Source organism: Apus apus, chromosome 9 (assembly GCF_020740795.1).
Source record: "Apus apus isolate bApuApu2 chromosome 9, bApuApu2.pri.cur, whole genome shotgun sequence".
In the NCBI taxonomy this organism is placed as follows: Eukaryota; Metazoa; Chordata; class Aves; order Apodiformes; family Apodidae; genus Apus; species Apus apus.
This window is the reverse complement of record NC_067290.1, coordinates 450,418-473,323: the sequence shown is the minus strand read 5'-3', so window position 1 is coordinate 473,323 and position 22,906 is coordinate 450,418. Positions and strand designations below refer to the sequence as shown.

At 38.0% G+C, this 22,906-nt stretch overlaps 1 protein-coding gene across 3 annotated transcripts in view; it reads left to right on the top strand.

Moving 5' to 3' along the window:
• FAM120A (family with sequence similarity 120A) overlaps positions 1-22,906 on the top strand; it is a 53,241-nt gene that overhangs the window by 6,371 nt on the left and 23,964 nt on the right. For 2 of the 3 annotated variants that reach the window (XM_051627892.1, XM_051627890.1), the window contains exons 2-10: positions 18-264; positions 5,096-5,178; positions 13,913-14,041; positions 14,511-14,607; positions 15,609-15,709; positions 16,000-16,283; positions 17,660-17,747; positions 20,720-20,944; positions 22,468-22,642. In XM_051627892.1, the coding sequence (XP_051483852.1) occupies positions 18-264; positions 5,096-5,178; positions 13,913-14,041; positions 14,511-14,607; positions 15,609-15,709; positions 16,000-16,283; positions 17,660-17,747; positions 20,720-20,944; positions 22,468-22,642 (1,429 nt within the window). The remainder of the gene's footprint in view (positions 1-17; positions 265-5,095; positions 5,179-13,912; positions 14,042-14,510; positions 14,608-15,608; positions 15,710-15,999; positions 16,284-17,659; positions 17,748-20,719; positions 20,945-22,467; positions 22,643-22,906) is intronic. The other variant, XM_051627891.1, reaches the window with a different exon arrangement.

Below are 22,906 nucleotides of genomic sequence, written 5' to 3'. Positions count from 1 at the left end.
CTTGTCTTCTACTATAGGTTGCACAGAGCATTGAGGATCATCATCAAGAAGTAATTGCTTTCTGCAGAGAAAAAGGTTTCCATGGTTTGGTTGCATATGACTCCGATTATGCATTGTGCAACATCCCTTACTATTTCAGTGCCCATGCCCTAAAACTGAGCCGTAATGGGAAAAGTCTCACAACAAGCCAATACCTAATGCATGAAGTTGCCAAGCAACTGGACCTGAATCCAAATCGCTTTCCTATTTTTGCTGCTCTTTTAGGTAAGTGGAGTAATAAAAAAACTTGATGCTGCTAGTCAGACTTACGATTTAAATTTCTATTAACTGTTTTAAAATATGTATTTCTAAGCTGACAAAGCTCCTAAGGAGAGACATCCCCTTGTTTCAGACATTCCTGCTGTGCTTGAGGTGTCCTGCTATGCTTGAGGTGGGCTGGATGTGTTTTTATGAGGCCAGATGTTTGTAGAGACCTGCGAGCGATGCAGATTGTGGCTGTCTGCAAAGCTCTGCCTAGCCAAAATGTTCTCAGTGGGTGAGGGGGGAGTCAGAACAATTGTGGTTCTACTAGTTTTGGTCTTATATAGCATATGAGGTCTACTTTAAATACTTTAAATAATATACTTTCCAGACTGGGAAAACATCCTTCTGTCCTACTTTGTGTTCTACCTAAAAGTAACATATGGAGTGAATATATTTTGATTTTTGGGTCTTTTTTCTCCTCAGAAGTTAGTGTTGGACAAACACAACAGCACATCAGCTGCACCAGAAATATATTATACTGTATAACTGAGTGAAACTCCACATTTCTGAAAGTACAGGTGACCAGCACCTTACCATTCTAATAGTTTCTTAGCAATCTTGCTTCTCATGCTGAATGATTCGGTGTCTTTAAGCAGCATAGGTAGGAAGGAATTCAGTTTCACAACTGTGCTTAAATGTGGCAATTTTAACACACTATTTCCACAGCAGTAATAGAAAATAACTGTCAAACTCTGTCAGATGGAAGAGTGAATTAATTACTAATAGAGTTGACTCGAATAATACTTATTTAGAACAGCATTCTAACTTCTTTTTAGGTAAAAAAGCGGAGAGCAACCGTGGTATTTGCCTTGTTGTACTGAGCAAACAAATTAAGATAACTGAATTTTTTTTCTATTTTCTCACTGACTTTGTGTTTTAGTTTGGTTACATGATAGGAGAATAAAACTTCTCATTGAGACCTGTGAACAAGAGAAGATACGGATTGTTGCTTTAGCATGCCAATACTTCAGTAGTCCTTAATATTGTTTCTGGTCGAGACGAGTATCTTCCATGCTAAGAGTGAAAGAACCAGTTCATCTTACAGTAGAAAGCCACAGTTACATGATCAGTCAAAGTGGCTTTTTGTTAGTGTGTATTTTCATATGCAGAATGCTTACCTGCCTGTGTGGCCCTGTGGAGGAGTGGCAAATGATTGGCTAAGCTGCAATTTAAAACACAAACTCTGTGCAAATGGCATGACAGACTGCTATTACTAGGCTTTGTTTTGGAGTCTATAAATAAGTTGTTGAACGTCAATTCAGTGAGTACAAATTACTGCTTGAAAAGCAGTTTCACAGTTGCAGATATGCTTTATGGAGTTAATCTGGAGTACATGTGAATTACATCGTTTTAACTTGTCACAGAATTCCAGCTGCCTGGCCAGCTGAGGCATTGCTTGGTTATAGTAAATGGGACAAGAAAAATATTCTGGCAAATTTTCGAAAGGTTTTGCAATTATATGCAAGAAGCTCTTGAATATTTTTCTCTTTAGATAGCTTACCTAGCAAAAGATTTTTCAGCATGCTCTTAGGAGAAAAAAACTTGAGTTTATTTCACATGATTCCTAGAGAGATATTTTGTAGCTTTTTTGTTTTCCAAATTGGTACTAAGGTTAAAAAAAGCCAGGTCAGCTACCCATTTAGTGTTGTGTGGTTTTTTGCATTTCTTTTGTGTGCATGTTCCCTATGATTAAGCAGAATAAAGCTGAAGGAAGTCAGGGTTAGAACAGAAGATACTTGGAGGACTTCTTGCCATGAGGGCTTTTTAAAATTAGTGGTTATTACAAAACCTAGGTGTTTTGTGTTATAAATAATAATGATATAAGCTTTAAAAAAACATACGGTTTGTCTTAAAGTACTGACAACATTTTTTAACCTGCAACCTTAGGAATATCGTAACTTCTTTTTTTCAAATAAAATACTAAATCCATATAGGCCTATAACTGTATTGTGGCATATCTTTAAAGCAGGTTAGCTCATTCAGATCTAGATTTTTGTATGTTGATTTAATACCTCATGGCTTATCTGGCTTCACAGGTTATTCTGCTCTTGTTCCTGTGGCCATTTTGGATCTCTCTTGATCCTGATAAGTAGAATGAAGACCGTTACAATGAGAGAGATAAGTGAGCTCTTGATTACATGGGAAGGCATATGACTGTTATATTGCTCTTCTATTATGGATACATCAGTTTAACTCCCTATGCTAGTACTTTGTTTAGGAATAAATTAATGTATTTTGAAATAATGGCAGTTTAGCTTCTGGTTTACATACAATTACCGAAGGCCAAAACTATCACAACAGCTATATCAGTGTTCACCTCTAGGTCTGCAAATCTGTTTCCCTGTATACAGAAAACTCAAACTTTGTTTTTGGATTCTTTCTTGTCATGTCATGGGTCAGTTTGGGGATGTTGAAAAGAGAAAAAAAATCTTGAATGATTCAGCCAAACATTCAGCAGTTGGATAAGTCTGAAGAGCAACACCTAAATGGTCAATTACAAAGATGTTCTCAATGTCAAATTAATCGGGATTGAGTTATGTTCAAAGATAAAGGGCTATTGAAGTATTCCAACAAAGTATTTTTCTGACTGTACTAGGCAAATTTTTTAAAATTACTTTCTGAGAAGGTTATGTTTACACTGTGGTTGGTTGGTTTGTTTTATAGATTTTTCCTTCCTACATCTTTCCATGCAGAAGGGTTTTGTAGTTCTAACTTGGTAATATAAGGAATATCCTTGTCATGGGTAGGTAAAATGTAGCCAAGATACTGTGTCATCCATGAGTGTGTTCTTAAAAAGTTCTGTCCTAATTGCTGTTGATGTGAACATGGAGGTTGATTTGGGTTCTTTTGTAAGTTTTGACTCCCAATACTTAATAATGATTAAAAAAAACAAACCAAAACAAACAAAAAAACCAAATGCTTCAGCAGTAGAAAAACAAACACAGTGTGAGGTATAGGGCTGTTATTTGGTGAACTCTTTAGAAAGGGCAGTGGCTTCAATTAGTTTCTAATTGCTTTAAAAAACCTAAGGCATACACTATAATAAGCCATTAAAATGGGAAAAAATCAATATATGTTGAGGTTTTTCAGCCAGGTCAAGAAATAAGAGACTGCTTATGTAACATTGATCTCTTTCCCACCGTGACAGTACATTGTGACCTGTTTGGTCATGTAGTCTCTTTCTCAGTAAAATTGTAGAACTATGTAAGGCAACTACAGGTAGCACGTTTTATTTGGACTATGGAAGACACTGCTGCACTTCAGCATCATAAATTCTGCAGTTCAGTGTGTGATGAGGACTGATCAAATGGTCAGACTGTCTTATGTGTGTGTTTAGGAGTTTGGAATTACCTGAAATGACAGATGGAGACCAAACAAAATCGAGGTTTTGGTGGGAGGGAAGCTCTGACTATTTTAAAAGGTAGTCTTGGTATCTGCAGGAGTTACTGTGAGTTATCACAAAACTGCCAAGTGGTCTGGCTGTAATTTATTTTTTTCAGACCTGCATTCAGACCTGCAGACCTTGATTAGACTAGTAAGAGTGTGGCTTAATATAAACTTGTTGAATCTCTCTGATGTGAGTTTAAAGTTTAGCTTCTAGTGAATAAAAATGGTAATGTCTCCTTGCTGGAGGTCTCAGCAATAGGTGGAGTATTGATTGAGCACAAAGACTTCCCTCTCTAAGGGGGCATCTACTAGTTGCCAGGCACTGGACAGCTTTCTTGGTTTTCACATGTTGGAGAGCATTAAAAGCAGACTAAATTATATTACAAGCAAAATACTAAGAAAGTAAACAATTGTCATATTCAAAGAATCTTGTCATGTTCTTTAAAAGCAGGTGAGGGGTCAAGATGTCCAAACTGTGAAATTTAAAATGAAATAAAATAAAATAATGAGAAGTATGCATTCACTGCTAAACTGCTGCTCTGTTGAACCATATTTTGAAAATATCCTTGTTTTCTGCCAGAAGCATACTAATACATTCTGTTTAGCTCTTTGTAACGTTTGGGTCCACAGTCACTCAACTCTGTTAGTGGTTGATTAGTTAGTCTTTGATTAATTCAAATTTTTGAAGTATTTTCTAGTAAGAATTTTTTAGAGCTTTTTCTGAGTGCGTTGTTCTTTGGAAAAAAGAAACACAAAACAGTTTAAGTGATCTTCCATTTTATATGAGCAGCTTGATAAATGTAACCACTATCTCTGTTCATTGAAATAACTATATAATTTCCCAATTTGATGCTGCCAGGCCAGGCTCCCATCTGACCTGTCAGCAAAAGAAACTGCAGGAATTGGGAGCCTGCTAAGTGTCAGTGGAGCCGCCTGTGCTCCTGAGGGACAGATGGTGGCTTGCTGCTTAACCCACACTGCAGAGTGCAGATTCCAGAGGCAGCTCCAGTGTGGATCTGTAACAGCTATGTTGGGAGGCAGGAGATGCTTCCCAGCTTGTGTTGGAGAGCAGCAGTGTGTGCTGGTGCTGCTGCACCTGCAGCACTGAATCCTGCTGAGGATCTCATAGGACATGCCAGATTGAGGTCGGCACCATGTGTTGTCACTGGCTCTGTTGCTTCCCCTAGTGAGCCAGGTTTCATAGAAGAGTGCTCCTTGACAGAGGGAAGTGTACTTTGCTGCAGCATGCTAATTAGATGTCTCTGGAGTAATAAAAAGGTATCTCCAAGTTAAATCTCTCTTTCTTAATCCTGAAATCGAGGGATGATTGCAAATTTGTTTTGCTGCATGTAGAAATAGTGTGTGATGTTTTATGGTGTACTTACAGTTCTGCATTACGTTCTAGGTAATCATATTCTACCTGATGAAGATTTGGCTTCCTTTCATTGGAGTTTACTTGGTCCAGAACATCCACTAGCTTCACTTAAGGTACAAATTTGATATAACTACAAGCAAGTAAGCTAAAATCAATAGTTACAGTTAATCAGAGCAGTGTAATAGGTTAATTCACAGCAACTATGCCAGGCACTTGTTCACCCTCTGGTGTCCCAGTGCCTCCCTGTTGACTGCAGAGAATACCTGGGGAGATTAGCCTTGCAAGGCTAAACATAGCTTGTGTGATCCCCTTGCTGCCCTTCAGCTGCATGAGCCACATAGCTTCAGTGTGGTTTGGCTTTCAGAAAGTGTCTTCATACTCTGTTGGGTTTTTTTAAGAGGAGAATTTTTGTTTAGTCATGTTCTTCATCTGTCAAAAATAATTAGCTGCATATCTTCTTACTGTATTGTTTTGTTTTCTACTGATGTGAGTTTGTGTGTAATATTCAGTTTTCTCTGTTTCTTGAAGTGTAAATATGCTAGATTGTGCAAGAAGGCTAACGTGACCTTCAGTAGTTTTTTGGGTTTTTTTTTTTGAGACAAGTAACTTGTGTCTGAAGCTCTTAGTTTCCAGTATGTCTGTTTTGCTGCTTCATCACACTTGCTTTATGCATCTGCCAGCTAGACAGCTATAAAAGGGAAACTGAACACATCAGAGAATGAGATAATAGTGACCAACCTTTCTTGCTGCCACAATAAGTGTATAATTTCCCCTTTCTCCTGAGGTGCACCACACAGCAAATCAATTTGCTTTTTACGCATTCTGTAAGACTGTTTTGTTATATCTACAACAAAAATAGGTGGGTTTTCCCCCCTTCTGTTCAAAAAGTTTATTAAACATTGAAAAATTGTAACATATTTTGCTGAAGGTAGAATTTAAGAACAGATTCAAGATTTTCAGCAGAGTTTTTAAGGCTTGCATGTGCATTGCTTAGTGAACAGCTGTGTGACAATTTGATGTTACGCTCATCCCCATTTTGCTGCCGCTCCTGTGTTTTAGAAAGGTAAGTGTCAGCACGTTCCAGTGGCAAAACAAAATATGCATGCATGTTTGCTAGTTCCTTGTAAAACTGAAGGTAAAAAATTAGCCTGACTGAGTGTGCCTGTATTTTAATTTTTTACTGAAAATATTAAAACATAGGACTTCTCTCTTAAGTGGTTGATAAACTTTCTGATATTCAGAATGCTTCTCTGTGTCTTGCGCTGGGTAAACTTGTTTTACAGGCAGTTTAGAATATGACTTCAACACCTAGACCTTTTGAAAAGCTTTCTAAATGATATACTGAATTACTTGGCTAGAATGAAGATCAGATATTTGTCATCTTTGCTTTTAGGTTTACATTTTCAGTGAAAATGCCAATTGGGCTTTGTAGCTGGCACCCTAAATAAAGGACATTGTTTCCTTAGAGCATCACTGAACTGTCTTAGCCAGTCCTCCTTGGTATTTGTTTAATCCGTAGGCCAATATTAATCAGATTTGAAAGTAGTTCCCATTCAGCTCTTACAGGCTCCATGAAAAATGATATGCTGTTATCACTGAAAAAGACCCAAATGAGTGCCCTTACTGAGGACAAAGGGAAGCAGAAGGCATGATGTGTTTGCTGGTCAGTTGTTGAGTTTGTAGTCCCAAATTAAGCACAGCATTTCCGTCCCCTGGCTGATAATGATGTCAAAGGGAAAGAAAGAGAGGGAGAAAGAGAAAGGAGAGAGAGAGAGAAGGGCTAAAGCAACAGGGACACAAGTCTACAGGAAAATAGTTTTCATTAGCTACTGGTCATGGAACAACTTCGTTTTTGGGTTTTTTTTTTTTAGCTTCAGTTACAACACTGCTCATGGTTTGAAATTATAACTTGTTTAAGTAGTTCATTAATTCAATTTAGTTTCATTCTAGTACATCAGTGGTGCTTACAGCTCTCTCTGTAGAGACTTAATTGTAGGCATGCAGAAAGCAATATTTCTTTGTAAATTTTATGGATGCCTAAAAAACTTAGATGTTTATATTAGCCATAAGCTTGATAGCAAGAAGTACTTTCAAAACAGTTACAAAAAGTACAAGCATTCATGAATACAGGAAACGGGGGATGAGTGGGGAAGTTTTTTTGGTCACCCAGGATGTCATCTCTAGGTTTTACTTACAAACTTTGCTTTCTTGCATCTGTTTAGAGTTACTACCGATTATTGTCCGTTCTTGGGAACCCAGGGCTCTAATTCCACACTTAATTCAACTTGGGATTTAGAAAATTTTGTCTCATTGTGTAAAGATTTTAATCTGATTCATCTAAGACAGTATGGTCTTGAGCATCAAAGTGAACAGATTTGGTTCCCAGTGCCTTGATATGTTGCTTTTCAGTTGCGTGACAGTCAATAATATATTTCTCAGTATTTTATTATGATGGTTACTCTTCCGACGAGAGAAGCTTTGCTAGTTCACAAATTTAAAAGCTTCACTTGGAAAAGAAACTACCAGTCTTTGCTCATGGAAAATTGCTGCATCTCCTCAGGAGTCAACACAGTGAGGTGAAAAAAAGCAAACATGAGGAACTTGTGCCTCTGTTTTAAAGAGGGACATGAGGGTGGTGGATATCTGGGAACAGCTGTGCAGAAATGGGGAAAAGAAAGGGAAATGGTAACCTGAATGAAGAATCCTTAATTCACATCTAGAAAGAAATAAACCTTGCAGTCAGGACATAGTTACACGGTGGATAGACAGCTGTGTCTTTCAGAAGACACTAATGATGACCATGAGCTCAGCAAAACTGTTGGTAGTTCCATGGACAAATATAAATGAGGGTATTTGAATTGCGAAAGGGTAAAAGAATCAAAAACTGACACTGCCAGCTGTTCTGAGTCAGGGTTTTGTCTGTCCCTGTGTAAACAAATAATGCATCTAATATATGTGTAGCGCTGTGTTTGCACCCTGTTACCTGTCTGAGAGCAGAGTTTACTGAAGTGAGCATCTGAATCAGAATTTGAAACAAGAAAGGAGCTGATAGACTTCCTGAAAAATAATTTGACCTCTGGACCTTGTTTGGAAGCTATCATTACACTACTTTTATTGATATGCTTTGGGGTTTATCTTTAAGACAAAGGCAATTCAGTTCTTATTCTGGGAAAGCTTGTTACAGTATGTAGGTTTAAGATCAGTGTGTAATACCATCAGGAGGGCAGTTTCTTATTTCTGGAATTAATTAGTACCTTCTTGGAAGTACATACCACTGAAGAAGTTATGTCTTTATTCACAAGGTAACCTTAGAAACAATGCAATCTCCCTTTTTTGAAAAAGAAAAGTATGAAAGGAAACTTCATGAGATTGCCGTCTTCATTTTGAGATGGATCATCTTCCTGATAAGGGTGGTTTTGAAAGTATGGACTGTCTTTGGAAGACTCTTGATCTGCCCACTATGTAACATTCCACATCTATTTTTACCTGGCAGAATTAGTTAGCTAATCTCCTTGGTTGTTTCATCTCAGTAGAGAGGCAAAGAGAGATGCTTCCAGAAAGCGATCCAAAATATGCAGGTTAGGCTCCCTGTCTGAATTGCTCTTGGAAATTCCTGTCTTTCTGTTTGCTGACTTCAGAGGGTGTTTGCCAGAGGGAGACTAATATGCTAAGTAGGTTCTTTGGTAATTTGCTGCTCAGGTAACAAAGGTGGTACACTGAAGGTATGCTTAAAGTTAAGTGGTGGTGTTCCATTTTTTTTTGTTTTTATGCTAAAGGTCATCATAGGATGAGGCAGCTCAGAAGGGACCTCAGAAAATCATCTAGTTCAACCTCCTGCTAAAAGCATGGTCAGGGCTTCTCCTGGACTGGTCTTGACAATCTCCAAGGTTGGAGAGTGCCCAACCTGTCTGGTTAGCTTGCTCCATGGTTTGATAATCCCAAGGGTAAAAATGTTTAGCTTTGCATGCAGTCTGAACCCGTCTTATTCCAGGCTATGTCTGTTGTCTCTTGTTCTTTCACCATGTACCCAGTGTGAAGAGCCTGGCTCCATGAGCTCAGTAACCTTTTTGTAGGTATTGGAAGGCTGCTGTTGGGTATGTCCAGAGCCTGTCTTTGCCAGGCTGAATAAGCCCCATTCCCTCAGCGCCTTCTCATGGAGAAAGTGCTCCAACTCTTTAACCTTCTTGATGGCCTTCTGCAGAACTGGCTCAAGTTTTTGACATCTGGCTTGTATTGGGGAGCCCAAGACTAGATGCAGTGATCTAGTGAGCACTGAGGAGCAAGATCCCTCCATCTGCTGGCTGTGCTGCTGCTCCAGGTGCACCTGGCTGTCCCTGCTGCCAGGGTGCCCAACTGGCTTCTCTTCACTTTGCTGTCTTCCAAGAATCCCACGGCCTTTTTGGCACAGCCCCAGCCTGCAGAGTAGCCAGAGGTTATTCCTGCCCCAGGTGCAAGACTTGCTTTTGTAATTGTTGAGTCTCTGAAGGTTCCCATTGGCTTGTTCTTCTGGCCCATCTGGGTTGCCCTGAGTGGCAACCCTTGAGGTCACTGTAGTGTGCAGGTTGTCACACAGGTTGTCTCAGATGAAGTCAGTCTGTACTACCTCTTTGGCTTGAGTTTCTGCTCTCTTTTTCCCTCTGACATTTTTGTTCCTCTGCTTAGATTTGGTTTTCTTGGAGTCTGGCATGTACAAGTTGTTAACAAATTAGCTCCATGTTGTGTGGATTCTTGTTACCATCAAGACATGCAGAAGTAGAAGGAGGTCAGGTTCCCAGCCAGGATGGAGGGAGGGGAGAGAATTTCTTAACTGAATAACCCAGTCTTTAGGGAAAAGCTGTGCTTTGCTGGTTTGAGAGAATTTTAAGTCATGTAGGGAACTTCTTGTCTCTTTAGAAAGCTTGTCTTTAGATCAGATGCACTACAAGCTCTTAAGATTAAATGTTACTAACACTCAAAGGCTGATACAAGATCAAACAGTTTGAATGTGACCTCTAATAGAAAATACTAGACAAAAATAACAAAACACAGGCAATTTGTTGTAACATTCTTTGTATCTTCAGCCTTTTCTCTTGACAGTGAAAAAACATGTTCCATGTTCCCTGTGTATCATGGTAACTGAATGTTTGAGGTTTCTTTAATGGTTTGAAAATAAAACTGAACAGATTATCTGTTTCCAGCAGGCACAACAGTAAATGCTGGTACTTGTGTTGATTAGCTTTTAAAGGCTTCACTTCCTGGAGACAGTGGGCTACTGGAGTTGTCCCAGGATTTGGGAGCTTTTCCCAAGTACCGTTTAGGTACCATCTATAGTAGACTTAATAGTCCTGTAGAGTTATGCACAGGTGAGTCTGTTCTCTTTTAAGAAAGCAATTTTGGAAGTTTTTTTTTGTCAGAATCAAGCCGTTTCTGTCCTGTAGCTTCTCGGCTTGTGATGTTGCTCTTTGTCTCCCGTTCTACAAATAACTATGTAGAATTAATTTCCTTTCCCCTGTTCATCTTTTCAGAGTGCATTAATAGGTTGCTTGTGATTTTTGTCAGTGGTATCTCATGACACTGAAGTGGTCCTTTTACAACTAGCAAATAGCAGTTTTCAGATGTCATGGTTTCTAACCTAATCACCTCCAAGCATGTGATCCATCTCCATGTTGGCCTTTCCAAAGTTGATTTTCGGTGTTGTTGCTTGTCTAAAACTCTTCTGCAGAGGATAAGGAAAAAAATAGCTTCTAGGAACAAATCTCTTATAATGAGAAATTGTTACAAAATTATGCTGATTTTGCTCTGAAATGCTTTTGTGCTGCTAAAAGTAAGTTTGAACCTGTAACTTTTGCTGTGAAATCTAAATTTTTCCCAAACCTAACACTTAGTAAGACTTAGGATTAGAAATATTATTTATGATGCAGTACAAAATCTACAGTTTTGCATTTCCGCAAAGTCTTAAAATGAACAGAAACCTTTTATTTTTTAATATCATGAAAGTACCTCCTATTTTTCCACTTTTCATTTCTGCCGTCCCTGTAAGTCATGACATTTTTAGTTTTGAGGGTATTTTCACATTTGGACTGAATGTCTTTGAAACAGAAGTAAATAAAATCCAAGTACTGGAATGTCTCATTCTGTAGTATTTACTTTAAGAAGGTCTCGCTTCAGGAGTTGAGGATGTGCTCCAGTGAGGTCTTTAGGCTGTTTAAAAGCAGCTGAGCTTTGGGCAATATGTGTAGTAAGACCTTAATATGTCTCACCTGAGCTTTATAATTCTAGGGTCTGAGCTGATTATTAGTGCTAGTGATGTCTTCTCTTGATGGTAACTGCTTACGGTTTATTAAATATTACTGTCTTGGAGATCACATAAAATGAATGATAGATTGCTTACTCCTTTCATCCACAGAATTTCCAAGCAGAGATTGCAGAAACACTTAGGGTAGTAATGCAGGGTTTCTCCAAGGGACTCTGCAGAGAGCACATCTAATGTGACATAGTCATGTTATGATTCAGCCACTTTAGAGATGTCTAATTGTTACATGTACAAATGAAGTGGTAGGTGTTTCTAAAACTACTTAGATTAACCAGTGAGAGAAAATCTACTGCTTCTGCTTGCAGATTGGGTGCAAAATTTTATCATCAATATTTGTGACTGTAACCTTACAAGCAAATGTGAGCTATATTTAGTGGTGTTGTGTATATTCAGAATGTACACTAGTGAAAATTTAGAATTTACTATCTAAGATAAAAATAATTACCAAGCCACTGACTACACTGAACAGAAGGGTTCTTAATTTAGGCTCATAAAATGTGGAGTTCATCTCTGCTAGAGAATGACCAGGTATAGAATTAATATTATGGCATTTGTAAATAAGTAGTTGTTAGCAGAAAGAAATCAGTAAAAATGGGCATCTGGGCAAAAATTCCATGGTCATAAATGAAGAAGGCAAGTAAAGGCAGGAAGGAAAATAATTACTTATGGTAGACTCCATATAAAATAAAAAGGGGTTGAGGTACAGATTTTACAGTTACAAAGATAAGACTAATTAAGTCTTAATCAGAATTTTGCATAAACATTTCTGACAAGGCTGAATTGCAGTATTTTCTAATAAACCATGATACCTCATTTTCTCATACCCTAAAAAGTAGAGCTGTTAAATAATAATACTGATCCCTCAAGTCTTGAACTTTGCAAACAGTCAGATGAAAATATATTAACAGCAAAAAAGCTAGATGCCTCTGTAGGCACAGACAGAATGCTCCAGAATTGCACAGAGGTTCCAAACAGAATTTTCAGGACATGGAGTTAGAGACCTCTTTCTTGCCTTCAGAGCGTGTGCATTAAGCAGCACAGAGGGAGAGGAGCAGAAGCTGCCATGGTTGACTAGTCCTACAAACCCAGCTAGCAGCACTGCTGACTGCTTTCCATTTGGAAATAGTCCGTGGTGGTTGCTTGGCATGAAGATTCTATAGCCCATGTCTGACCACACAGGGTATGGAAGAACATTAATTCCCATGATCATAGGCTGAATACTACTCTGTTTATTTTCAGGACTGCTGGTATATGAGGAGCCTATTGAGAGTGTTGATGATGGAAGTCCAAGGTTTCTAGGACTGTCCAGTTCCATCATTCCTCTATGTGGACATGTGAATCAGGCCAAAGAACTGAGTGTAGAACCACTTGGCAGAGCAGAGCACATCCATCTCCAGCTGCCAGTCGCTGGGCTGTGGGAGCTTCTTCTGAAGTGGGCATCATCCCACAAACTTCTTATAGTTCTTCTTAGTACAAAGAGAGGTCTTTTGCTACAAAGTCCAAATTAATTCCTTTCAAATCTCTGATCAGTAAATCGGTGGGAATTCATCTTTTTTAATAGACTCTGTACACAGAATTCTGGGGTCTGTTTGGGCCCAGAGCATGAGCATGTATTTGAGCACGTGTCTCATCCATTCAAAACTTTGTTAATACAGTAGGTCAGACACATCTCTCATTAGATGATGGAACATCCATTGTTTTAATGCCAGAATATTGAAACTATTCTGTCAATCTTACAAAGAATTTTCTTTGTCTGCAAAAAGAGAAACCAGCTGTATAACTGTTGATATTGAAATGCTTCAAAGAGAAACTAACTGTGCTCAGATTGTAGCAACAAGAAAAATCCATACATCATTCTTTGACCATTTTTACATGAAAAAAATGTAAATAATTTATTTCCTGAAGTGTTATATCTAATGTGAAGCTGTATGAATACATTCTATTACAGATAATGAAACAAAGAAATTTGAAAACACTACTTATTCAACTATGTAATCTTAAAATAAGGATTTTAGACCAATTTCTGTAGAATCTCAAGTTTCCTTGAGATACTCCAGTTCTCCATTTGTTTTTAAAATCCTTCCTTTTCTGCATAAATAGAGATGTTCCTGTTCCCAGTGGATCTCTTCCATCAATTCTGATACCACTTGACATTCAGAGTATAAACTGTCAAAAAAAAAAATTGGCATGGATGTGTGTATATATATAAAATGAATGTATCCACATTAGATAAAGCATTTTGCTCTGGAAGAAGTGTCCCAGTAAATAATTAGCATTATTGACTTCGTTGAAGCTGATATTTAACTAGCAAATATTTACAAAGAGGTGAGGTTTCGCATACATGTGTTCACTGTGGATTAAAAAAATACATGAGTCGTTGTTTAAGACAAAGTCTTAAAAACAAGGTGGAAAGCCCAAAAATATTTAGATACTAAATCTGGCACCGTGGAATTTGTTGAATATATTTTTAATAAATCAATGGTTTCATTCTCCGCGGTGTAACTGGAGGATCTTGGGCACACGTTTCACAGTGGCACGTGTGTTTGTTTGCCCAGGTACGTGCTCACCAGTTAGTTTTACCACCTTGCGACGTAGTGATCAAAGCCGTCGCTGACTACGTCCGGAATATTCAGGACACCACTGATTTGGATGCCATAGCAAAAGATGTTTTTCAGCATTCACAGGTAAAGTGTAAAGCAAAAGGTTGGTTTGGGTTGTGGGTTTGCTGTTTATTTGGGTTTTTTTAAACCAGTTGTGCAATACATTTGTGTTGAAGAGCTGCATTTTACGAAAGTGGTGTTTTGCATCAGGTGATGGTAGGAATCTATTGGTATGGGCAGTGTCTTAGATTACACTTTCTGAAGGTAAAAGCACTGCATCTAAAGTTAAATTTTTCATAACTAAAGGTGTTTGTAGTCTGGCTTCATGCACTGTTGTTGACAATCAGTGGTACATGAAGATAACATTTTCAAGCTTTATTCTTACATGGATTGAGATAATACTTGTTGTGCTGGGGTAGTGCTGCAGTCTTCCTGGGTCTGTAAGCATTGATGCTGTATGTGATGTGATACACTTACGTGCTCTAGAGTCCAGTACTGACCTATAGATGCTGTGCCCAGATTTGCTCCTGACAGACCTTTTTTTTTATTTTAGTCTAGAACAGATGACAAAGTCACTCGATTTAAGAGAGCGGTTGCTTACTATTCAGCAACTAATAAACCTATGCCATTTCATCCACCACATTACCTAGGTAAGTAATGACAGAAATAAGGCTTTTCGTTTTAACTAATACCTGGCATAACCCTAAATCAAAGATAGTATTATTAGCAGGATCTTGTAAAATGTTTATATTCTCTGGCAATTTTCATTGACCCTTGAATATGAGATTTCAAAAGAAGGTTTTCTTGGGAGACATGGTTGTGTTCTTTCCTTCTTAGCTATTGCTGCTTCATCTCTAGCATTGGGAGAGCAATGGTGCTGTAAACAACTGAAATCTTGTGTCTGGTTCCAAGTGTGAAGACAGTCTCTATTTCTATTCCATAAGACATATTTCCTGTTTCTCACGGGACTTTACCTGACATGTTTTAGTAATCCTTTTTAGCCTTGGATTTTTTTATGTCCTAACATACCTTCTTAAATTGCTCCACAAATTGTTCTGGCATTGGAGAATATTCTCAAGGCTTGCAAATTAGCTGTGTGATCACAGGATTTACTACACGTACCTTGTTCTTAACGTTAAAACCTAGCTTGAGCTGAAGTTTGCAGTTTTTCAGTTACCATACTGGATACTAATACAGATTCTTCCTTCTCTTTTTTGGGGAGTTGGGGTGTCTTTTGGGGCAACACTAGGTCAAAGATTCTGATTACAGTGTCAGCATTACGTGTCTGAGTGACATTGGCTTTGCCAGCTTCTTCATTATCTCTTGGGCTTTTTTTTTTGTGTGTGTTAAGCTTCCTTTGATTCCCAGGTAGAATAGAAATATGCAGTAACAAGAGATACAAAGAACTGAGAGAAGGTGAGACAAGTAAAATAGACATTGCAAACTACAAAGAATTTTTATTAAAAGGCAAAGATGAATAAAACTGACTTAAAGGCATACTAGAAAGCAGCAATGCTAACAGAACAAGAATAAATAAACCATAGAAGCAAAAGAATAAAAAGGATAACACTTGTGTCAAATAGTGAGTGTTTTCATGGTGTTCTTTGGTTTTTTTCTTCTGTTTTCCCTCTCCTCCCTGCTTGCAATACAGCAGCCAGACCAAATCAGTTTGGTATGCCTGGGATAGTGCCACCATATGTACCTTCTCAGATGCTTAACATTCCACAGACCTCACTACAAGCAAAACCTGTGGTAAGTAGAGCCTCTGCCCTGCTCCTTGGGAGAAACCTGCTGTGCTCATCAAAGGGAAATCTAGGTGGGAAAGGTATAACTAACCTTCTTAGTATGGGTGTTCAGTGGTTGGAATTTAAGTCTGGAGCTGTAGTGATGCTACAGACTCTGGTAGAATAAGTTTTGTGAATGTCGAACATGGCTGAGATTTAATGTGTACCTTTGGAAAATGCCACTTGATTAAATATTGTGTTTTGTTCTAAAAGAAAAGCCTTTTTGTTACCTTCACTTAAGAAAGGTCTTTATTTTAGGCCCAGCAGATGTCCAATCAGGGTGGGGCCCAAGGTCAGGGTCCATACCCATACAGTCTCTCTGAGCCAGCCATCACCTTAGAAACAGGTGGAAAAAGTCTTTCTGAACAGAACAACTACAGTAACATTCCTCATGAAGGAAAACATACGCCATTGTATGAACGGTCTTCTCCAATAAATCCAGCTCAGAGTGGCAGCCCTAATCATGTGGATTCAACCTATTTTCCTGCCTCTTCTACATCTTCATCCTCTGACAATGATGAAGGCAACGGAGGTGCAGTGAAGTAAGTTTTTCATGAGGATTTTTTCTTACTTGTCTTCTGTTGAAATCAATTGAATTTTAAAATTGTTCTCCAGTATTCTGAAATTAAGAAATGTGCAGAGAAGTGATGTGATAGACCTTCAAAAAAAGTTTCATGTCACTGTGCCTGCAGAACGCATCCACGGTTCACTCTAGTTGCCTTGTTCGTTAACAAGCAGAAATCCAAACCCAAATCATGTTGGGTGATTTTCCACTTCTGCCCTTATGTTTTATTGAAAGAAGGAGAGAGTGAGATTTTTGTAAATGTCATAAAGTCTTTGAGTTCTTTACTTTGTATAAAATAAATATTCCTATTTCACAGTATAATTAATTAAAATTTCAGTAGCTAAAAACAGAAACTTCAATGAACCTGTAGTGTTTACACTTAAATTTTGGGATAAACTTGGTATGAATGTCAGAAATCCACCATTTAGGACAGTGACTTAGAGCCCTCACTGGCGGGCTGGACGTGGAACAAATTGGTGTTTCTCTGTTCTGCTGATGAGCCTCGTTTACTGCAGAAGTGTTTCTGACTTCCACAACATCATGTCTGTCCTTGGCAATAAAGTTGTGCAGACTTTCATTTAATTACTGCTTCCTGACCTACAAAAAGGAAATTTGAACAGAGGCAGTTTTTGTTTACCTTTGTCTTGTTAGGTGTAGCTTAGTGTATGTGAATCAAAGCCTGGGGCTTGAGCAGGTCTGTGATTGCCTCTGAAAGTTTGGGGTTGTGTATAGCAATATAGATATGTTACTACTAGGAATTAAATTCTGAATGTGTCTGCGGTTGTGTGTGATGGCTTGGGCTTGGCTTTATTTGATGCAGTCTGTCAACTTCAAATATTATCATGTATTTTGCTTAGTAAATTGAGTAAGTTTGCGTGGCTTCCATGCACTGTAGAAACTGGAAGTATACCTGCTTTAGAAAAAAACAATGTAAGATACTTCTCAGCGTTTTTTATACTTTTGCCATGTGCATTTTATGCAATACATTTAGAAACTGAAATCTAGACAATGTCATTTGTATTGCAGTTTGGAGAAACAGTATTCTAATTTAGGGCAGTTACTTGGCGCAGGGACAAATATTAAAGGTTCAGCGAAGAATTTTTCCTTCATGAACATTATTTAGTCAGTGTAATACACAGCTTTTAAATACAGTAAAAATGCTGATGTATTGTAAATGAGTAAATGTTGGCAGTAAAGACTTTTCAAGACTTCTACAAACTGATATTTTGAATACATTACGTCCCTTAAAATCAGAGTCTCTGGTCCTAATTCCAATAACAGTCACCAAAGATTTATCCCGTTGTATCTGGAAGAGCACTGGAATACAATCTTTTTCTTTATGTTGTCCTTCAGCCATGTCAGTGGGAACAAAATAGGCTGGGAAAAAACAGGAACCCAGTCAGAAAGTCAAACGCGTGGAGAGCTGGGAGACCAAACAAAGGTAAGTTCCAAGCATCTCAATTTGTTACTTTGTGTTAAAGCTTTAGGGCAAACTGTGAGGAGAATTTTCAGTACTGTACAATTTAGTGTAAACTTGTACAGATTTTTGTGAATTACAAAACAACAGCTTTTAAGAACAGTAAGACATTATTCAAGGAATATTGTAGCATGTACATAAAAATGAAAATTAAATAGGATGTATTAGAAAATACCAAGTATAAAAAAAAGTGACAAAGTTGTTTACACCTTTGCTAACTATCTCATCCTTAGCTATTGCTTTCTGTGTTTACAGTAGTGCATTATTTTGACTGTTACTTTAGGGAATATAGCAGTCTGAAGTGTCCGTGGGTTCAGAGTCCATATCATATAACCTACAGTGTAGTGAGAACAGCTCCTAGCAACATGTCAAGGTTAGCCACAGACCATTACAGGTGTATTAAAACTCAGCTGAGGAGCAGAAGTCCTTTATAGCTGCCTGGTATGAATTTCACATAATACATATTAAAGTAGCTCCATGGAACAAGTTAGAATGTATTGCTACTCAACCAAGTAAGGACAGGATAACTAAGCCCTAGATCAAGACTTATATTGTCTTAAATTTCTTCAAAATTTTAAACCAATTATTATGATTCTCTGCATTCCAAGTTTGAGCTGTATTTGGAAAGACAGAAAGCATTTGCACTTAGTGTCTCTGTGTCTTTGTGACGGAGCTTTACCCCAACTGTTAATTTTGCGTCCAAAACCCCTAATATTCAATTAACTTTGCTGTAGACAAGCAGATCATTTTCCCTGTACCACTGACAAAGAAATTCCAATAAATGAGCTTTGTGTTTAAAATATCAAGCTGATGATTTCACCCATCAGTGGTTATTATTTTTGCAGACTACGCCCTGTACAATAACTGTATCTGCCTGTGGATTAGTCACCGTATGCAAATGCTGATTTGACCTGTTGCATTCCTTTCCTCTCCACATCACAGACTGTTTCTGGAGCCCAGTGTGTTCCAGTGCAGTGTCCCAGCACGTGCTGCACAGCCCATGGTCCTGCCAAGGAGGGGAGCCCAGGGGCAGCAGCCAGTGGCCGTGGTGCCTCCCCTTGCTGGGTGCTGGCGAGTACATTTTATAGATTGTTTTCCTAGAGAAGTATATACTAATGATTAAAAACAAACAAAAAACAAAACAAAACAAAACCAAAACCCACCAATTTCCTGAAGATTTCAACTGAATGAGCTCCTTTAATTTCTGAGGTAGTTTAAAGGGCAAAAAATCTAGCAATAGATCAGACAGGTAGGAGCAATCTTGACACTACTTTCACTTGACATAACTGTCAAAATTCCTTGCTCATAGTTGTCTCACTGCATGATTATACATGACAAAAGTATGCTCATCTCATTGGGGTGGATATATATTACTAAAGAAAAAAGAGCACTTTTTAACAGTGGTAGTTACTCAACTTATATTACTGGAGCAAATCCAGGAAGAGCCTGGATGGTGCAAACAGGGAAAGCATTGCTGCTGTTTGGATTTTTTTGTCATCTTCCCTCTGTGCCCTCAGTAATCAGCAGTTCTGTAAACTTCTTTTTGTGGTCCAGTAACTTCTAGTTGATGGGGTAGTAGAAGACAGGGACAAAAAGCTTGAAACTGATAAAGAAATGTCTGAAAATATAATACAGACTTAATAGAGGTGTGATAGCTCACATGATTATAAAAGCATTCTGTATGGATATATAGTGTGTTAGAAGTTTACAAATTGTAGCTGTTTATTCTGTATATTTTCATTTTAATAAATAAAACAATCTCAGGATTACCAACTCTAAAATGCAATCTTTCAGTAGTGCCCTCATTAGTTGTGTGCTTAAAATGTAATCTGAAAATAAGTTGCCACTTTGATATTTCAGTAGACACAGTTTTTACTAATACACACTTTTCGATAGAAGGTTTTTGGAGGTTGTGGAGGGTTTTTTTGTTTTCACATGGAAGTTTGTATTTTTCTTAAGAGCCTGAAATGAAAAAGCTGGGCTTCTTTGAGCCTATTTTTTATGTTACTTGTTCATGGCTTTGGCCATTTCTGTCGCAGCTTTTCTATTTAAGCCTTGAAGCATTAGGAGTTTTCTACACAAATTGAGAAAATCGTCATGCATGGTGTATGAAGTGAACAAAATAAATTTCAGTCTCAGAAGTGTTTGTATTTGCTATAATAGTTTATAGGCATGAAACTAATATGAACTGTTAAGCTAAAAATGGATTTTTAGGAACAAACTCTACTTGTTTTGGTAGTATCTGTGAGAAATGCAACATAAATCCTTAAAAAGGGCTGTTCCCCAGGAGGTTTACAGTATATTTTGTGTGTCGTATTTTTCCTGAAAATTTATGAACTGCATTTCTAGAAATGGATAAAATGCCTCTTTAATCTTGCAGTCAGAAAATGTTGTCATTTTCTCTTACAGTCTTCTCAGACAGAAGACTTATGTTTAAAAAAAAAACAACAGACAACACAACAAGACATTTACAAGGTTTCTGAGTTCAAATGCTAAATATTTTAAGTGTCTTTCTCCCCCCCTCCCCCCCGTTCATTTAGAAATACAGACTAAGAAGGTATGTATTAACGGAAGTTCAGATAAATTACAGGATTTGTGACTCAGTTAACCCATTTACTTGGTCATATCTTGGACGTACTTAATTAAAAGGTCATTTGCATTTAATTAATAAGTCATCAGTCCCTCTTCAGTATTGTGCAATTAAAAATTAAAGACAAATAGTAATTACTGATGCTGTTAATAAGTGAAAACTTTACCATAATACTTGTTTTTTCAGTAATGTGCTTCTGCTCACAATGACTGAAAGTTTGCATTTTCTGAAAATCTGTTAGCCAGCTTGGGTCTGTGTACTGATGCAATATGATGTACTGTTTCATTTGTCTTAGTATATTTCCATACATGTTCAAAAGCACTTGGATTTCTATGTTCTGTTACAGGTAGAAGGTTCCTCTAGTGCTTCTTCAGGAAGCCAGGCAGCTGAAGTCAAAGGGAATCAAACCAGTAATCCACAAATCCCATGCCTGTTGTCAATGCCCACCAGAAACCACATGGATATTACTACCCCTCCATTACCTCCTGTAGCACCTGAAGTATTAAGAGTGGCAGAACACAGGCACAAGAAGGGGTTAATGTATCCCTACATCTTTCATGTCCTAACCAAGGTATGACACTTTAAAATTATGTACTAGAAAATGATTATTGTGAAAGATAACTGCATTTCTGGCAAGTCCTTTTTAATGCTTGAGTTTTGGTCCATTTTTAGTACCAACAATTTTCCCCCCTTGTTTTCTAACCACTGATTTAGTCTCGTACATTGTTCCAGTAAATATGAGGTGAAGTGTTTACAGAATTAATCGTTTTTCCTGAGTATAAGGTGATATTTTTATCTCTTTGCACATGTGCTTGTATGTCTGTGTATACATATGAGTCTGTGTGTTGTTATATAGAGTCCACGTCCATCTAAAAACTCCTGCGTATGTTCTTTGGTGTTAGTGCCAAGTCTTTTCTATTTTCAGTGTTCAAAAATACTCAGATTGTTTTCCCTCACAATCTGATCCCTCCCATTCCTGGTAGCTAGTCCTGATAGAAACACAGCAGCTATAAGAAATCCCTTTTGTATAATTCTAAAATGTAATTATAGATTAACTTGATGATGTTCTGAATTTTTATTCATTTGAGTTTGGCAGAACATTTCTGATGGCTTCTCTCTTTTTTTGATTTGGCTATTTTTTTATGCTAGCTTGCAGCCTCCAGGTAAGCTGCAAGCATTTTCAGGCAGCCTTGGACTCTGCCTGCTCAATGAGTCCAGTCAAAAACTCCACCTGAACGGCCACATAAGGACACTTGGGAAAGCAATGGGACAGCTTCTTACAGAAACAGGCTGTGGGAACATGCTTCCACACGTCTGGAAGCTGCTGAAGTCTGCCTGGTGTTGAACTGGGAAGGAGTCAGAGTGATGGTGTTCTGCACAACTATGTGTTTGACTAAATCTAGTCCCAAAAGGCTGAAGTCTGTTTTTCCTTTTAAGTGCAAGCAGATGACTCCTAGAATGAGACAGCCTGAGTCTTCTTCCTCTTTAGTGTCCAGAGCACTTAGTCCTTACTGGTTATCACGTCAGGCCCTTTCAGTGTACATATTTGTACAGCATCTAGCAAAATGGCACTGTCCACACTCCTGTTAACTTTTGTTCATCTTAAAAGTCCACTTCAGGACAAAAAGGACTGTAGGCAAAGATTTGAAATCCATAAAAAGAAAAGTTTCTGCTTCAATGTTGATGTTTGGATTTGCTATTTCCCACATGTTTATTTTGCATCATAGCTTGTGTTGTTCATGTATACTATTTCACTCTTCAGTGTGTCCATATATGAAGATCACTATTTAGATAATCCACACCTGCAGATAGTCCAGACAAAGCAAAACAAAACAAAGGTGTGTGGTGGAGAACAGAGAGAGGAAAGCAACAGGGATAATCAGAACCCAGAAACATACTGGAGGAAAGCAAGTAGATTGTAGGGTAATCCTCTCTAGTGTTACCTTCGCATACCTAAGATCCACATTACTGCTAAATCATGTTTTTCTTGACTAGGGTGAGAATGATATTAGAGCTGGATTGGATTACCATGCATGCCTAAACACTTCCTGTTCACTGTAACATCATATTTTTCTGCTTTCTTTCATGCAAAAGGGTGAAATTAAAATCGCTGTTTCTATAGAAGATGAAGCCAACAAAGACCTGCCTCCTGCTGCTCTCCTTTATCGGCCAGTTCGTCAGTATGTTTACGGAGTCCTGTTTAGTTTGGCAGAAAGCAGAAAGAAAACTGAAAGACTTGCATTTAGAAAGAACAGACTTCCACCAGAATGTATGTACTGCAGAATCCATCCTTTATTTCTCTTCCTTTACTGTGTTTTCATACCCACTTGTACCATGGTTTGAATGAGAATAGTTGCTGAGATTTCATCAGTGTAGTTAATGCTGGGAGGAATTCATGGCTTATTTGATCCCATGCATAATAGAAAAAGATGTTGGTAATTTGAAATTTTATTTCCTGTAGTAGTTTAAGAACTACAAATGTTAGTATTTCTGAGCAAGCTCTGGGCTTTTTTTGAAAATGTGTCCTCAAGCT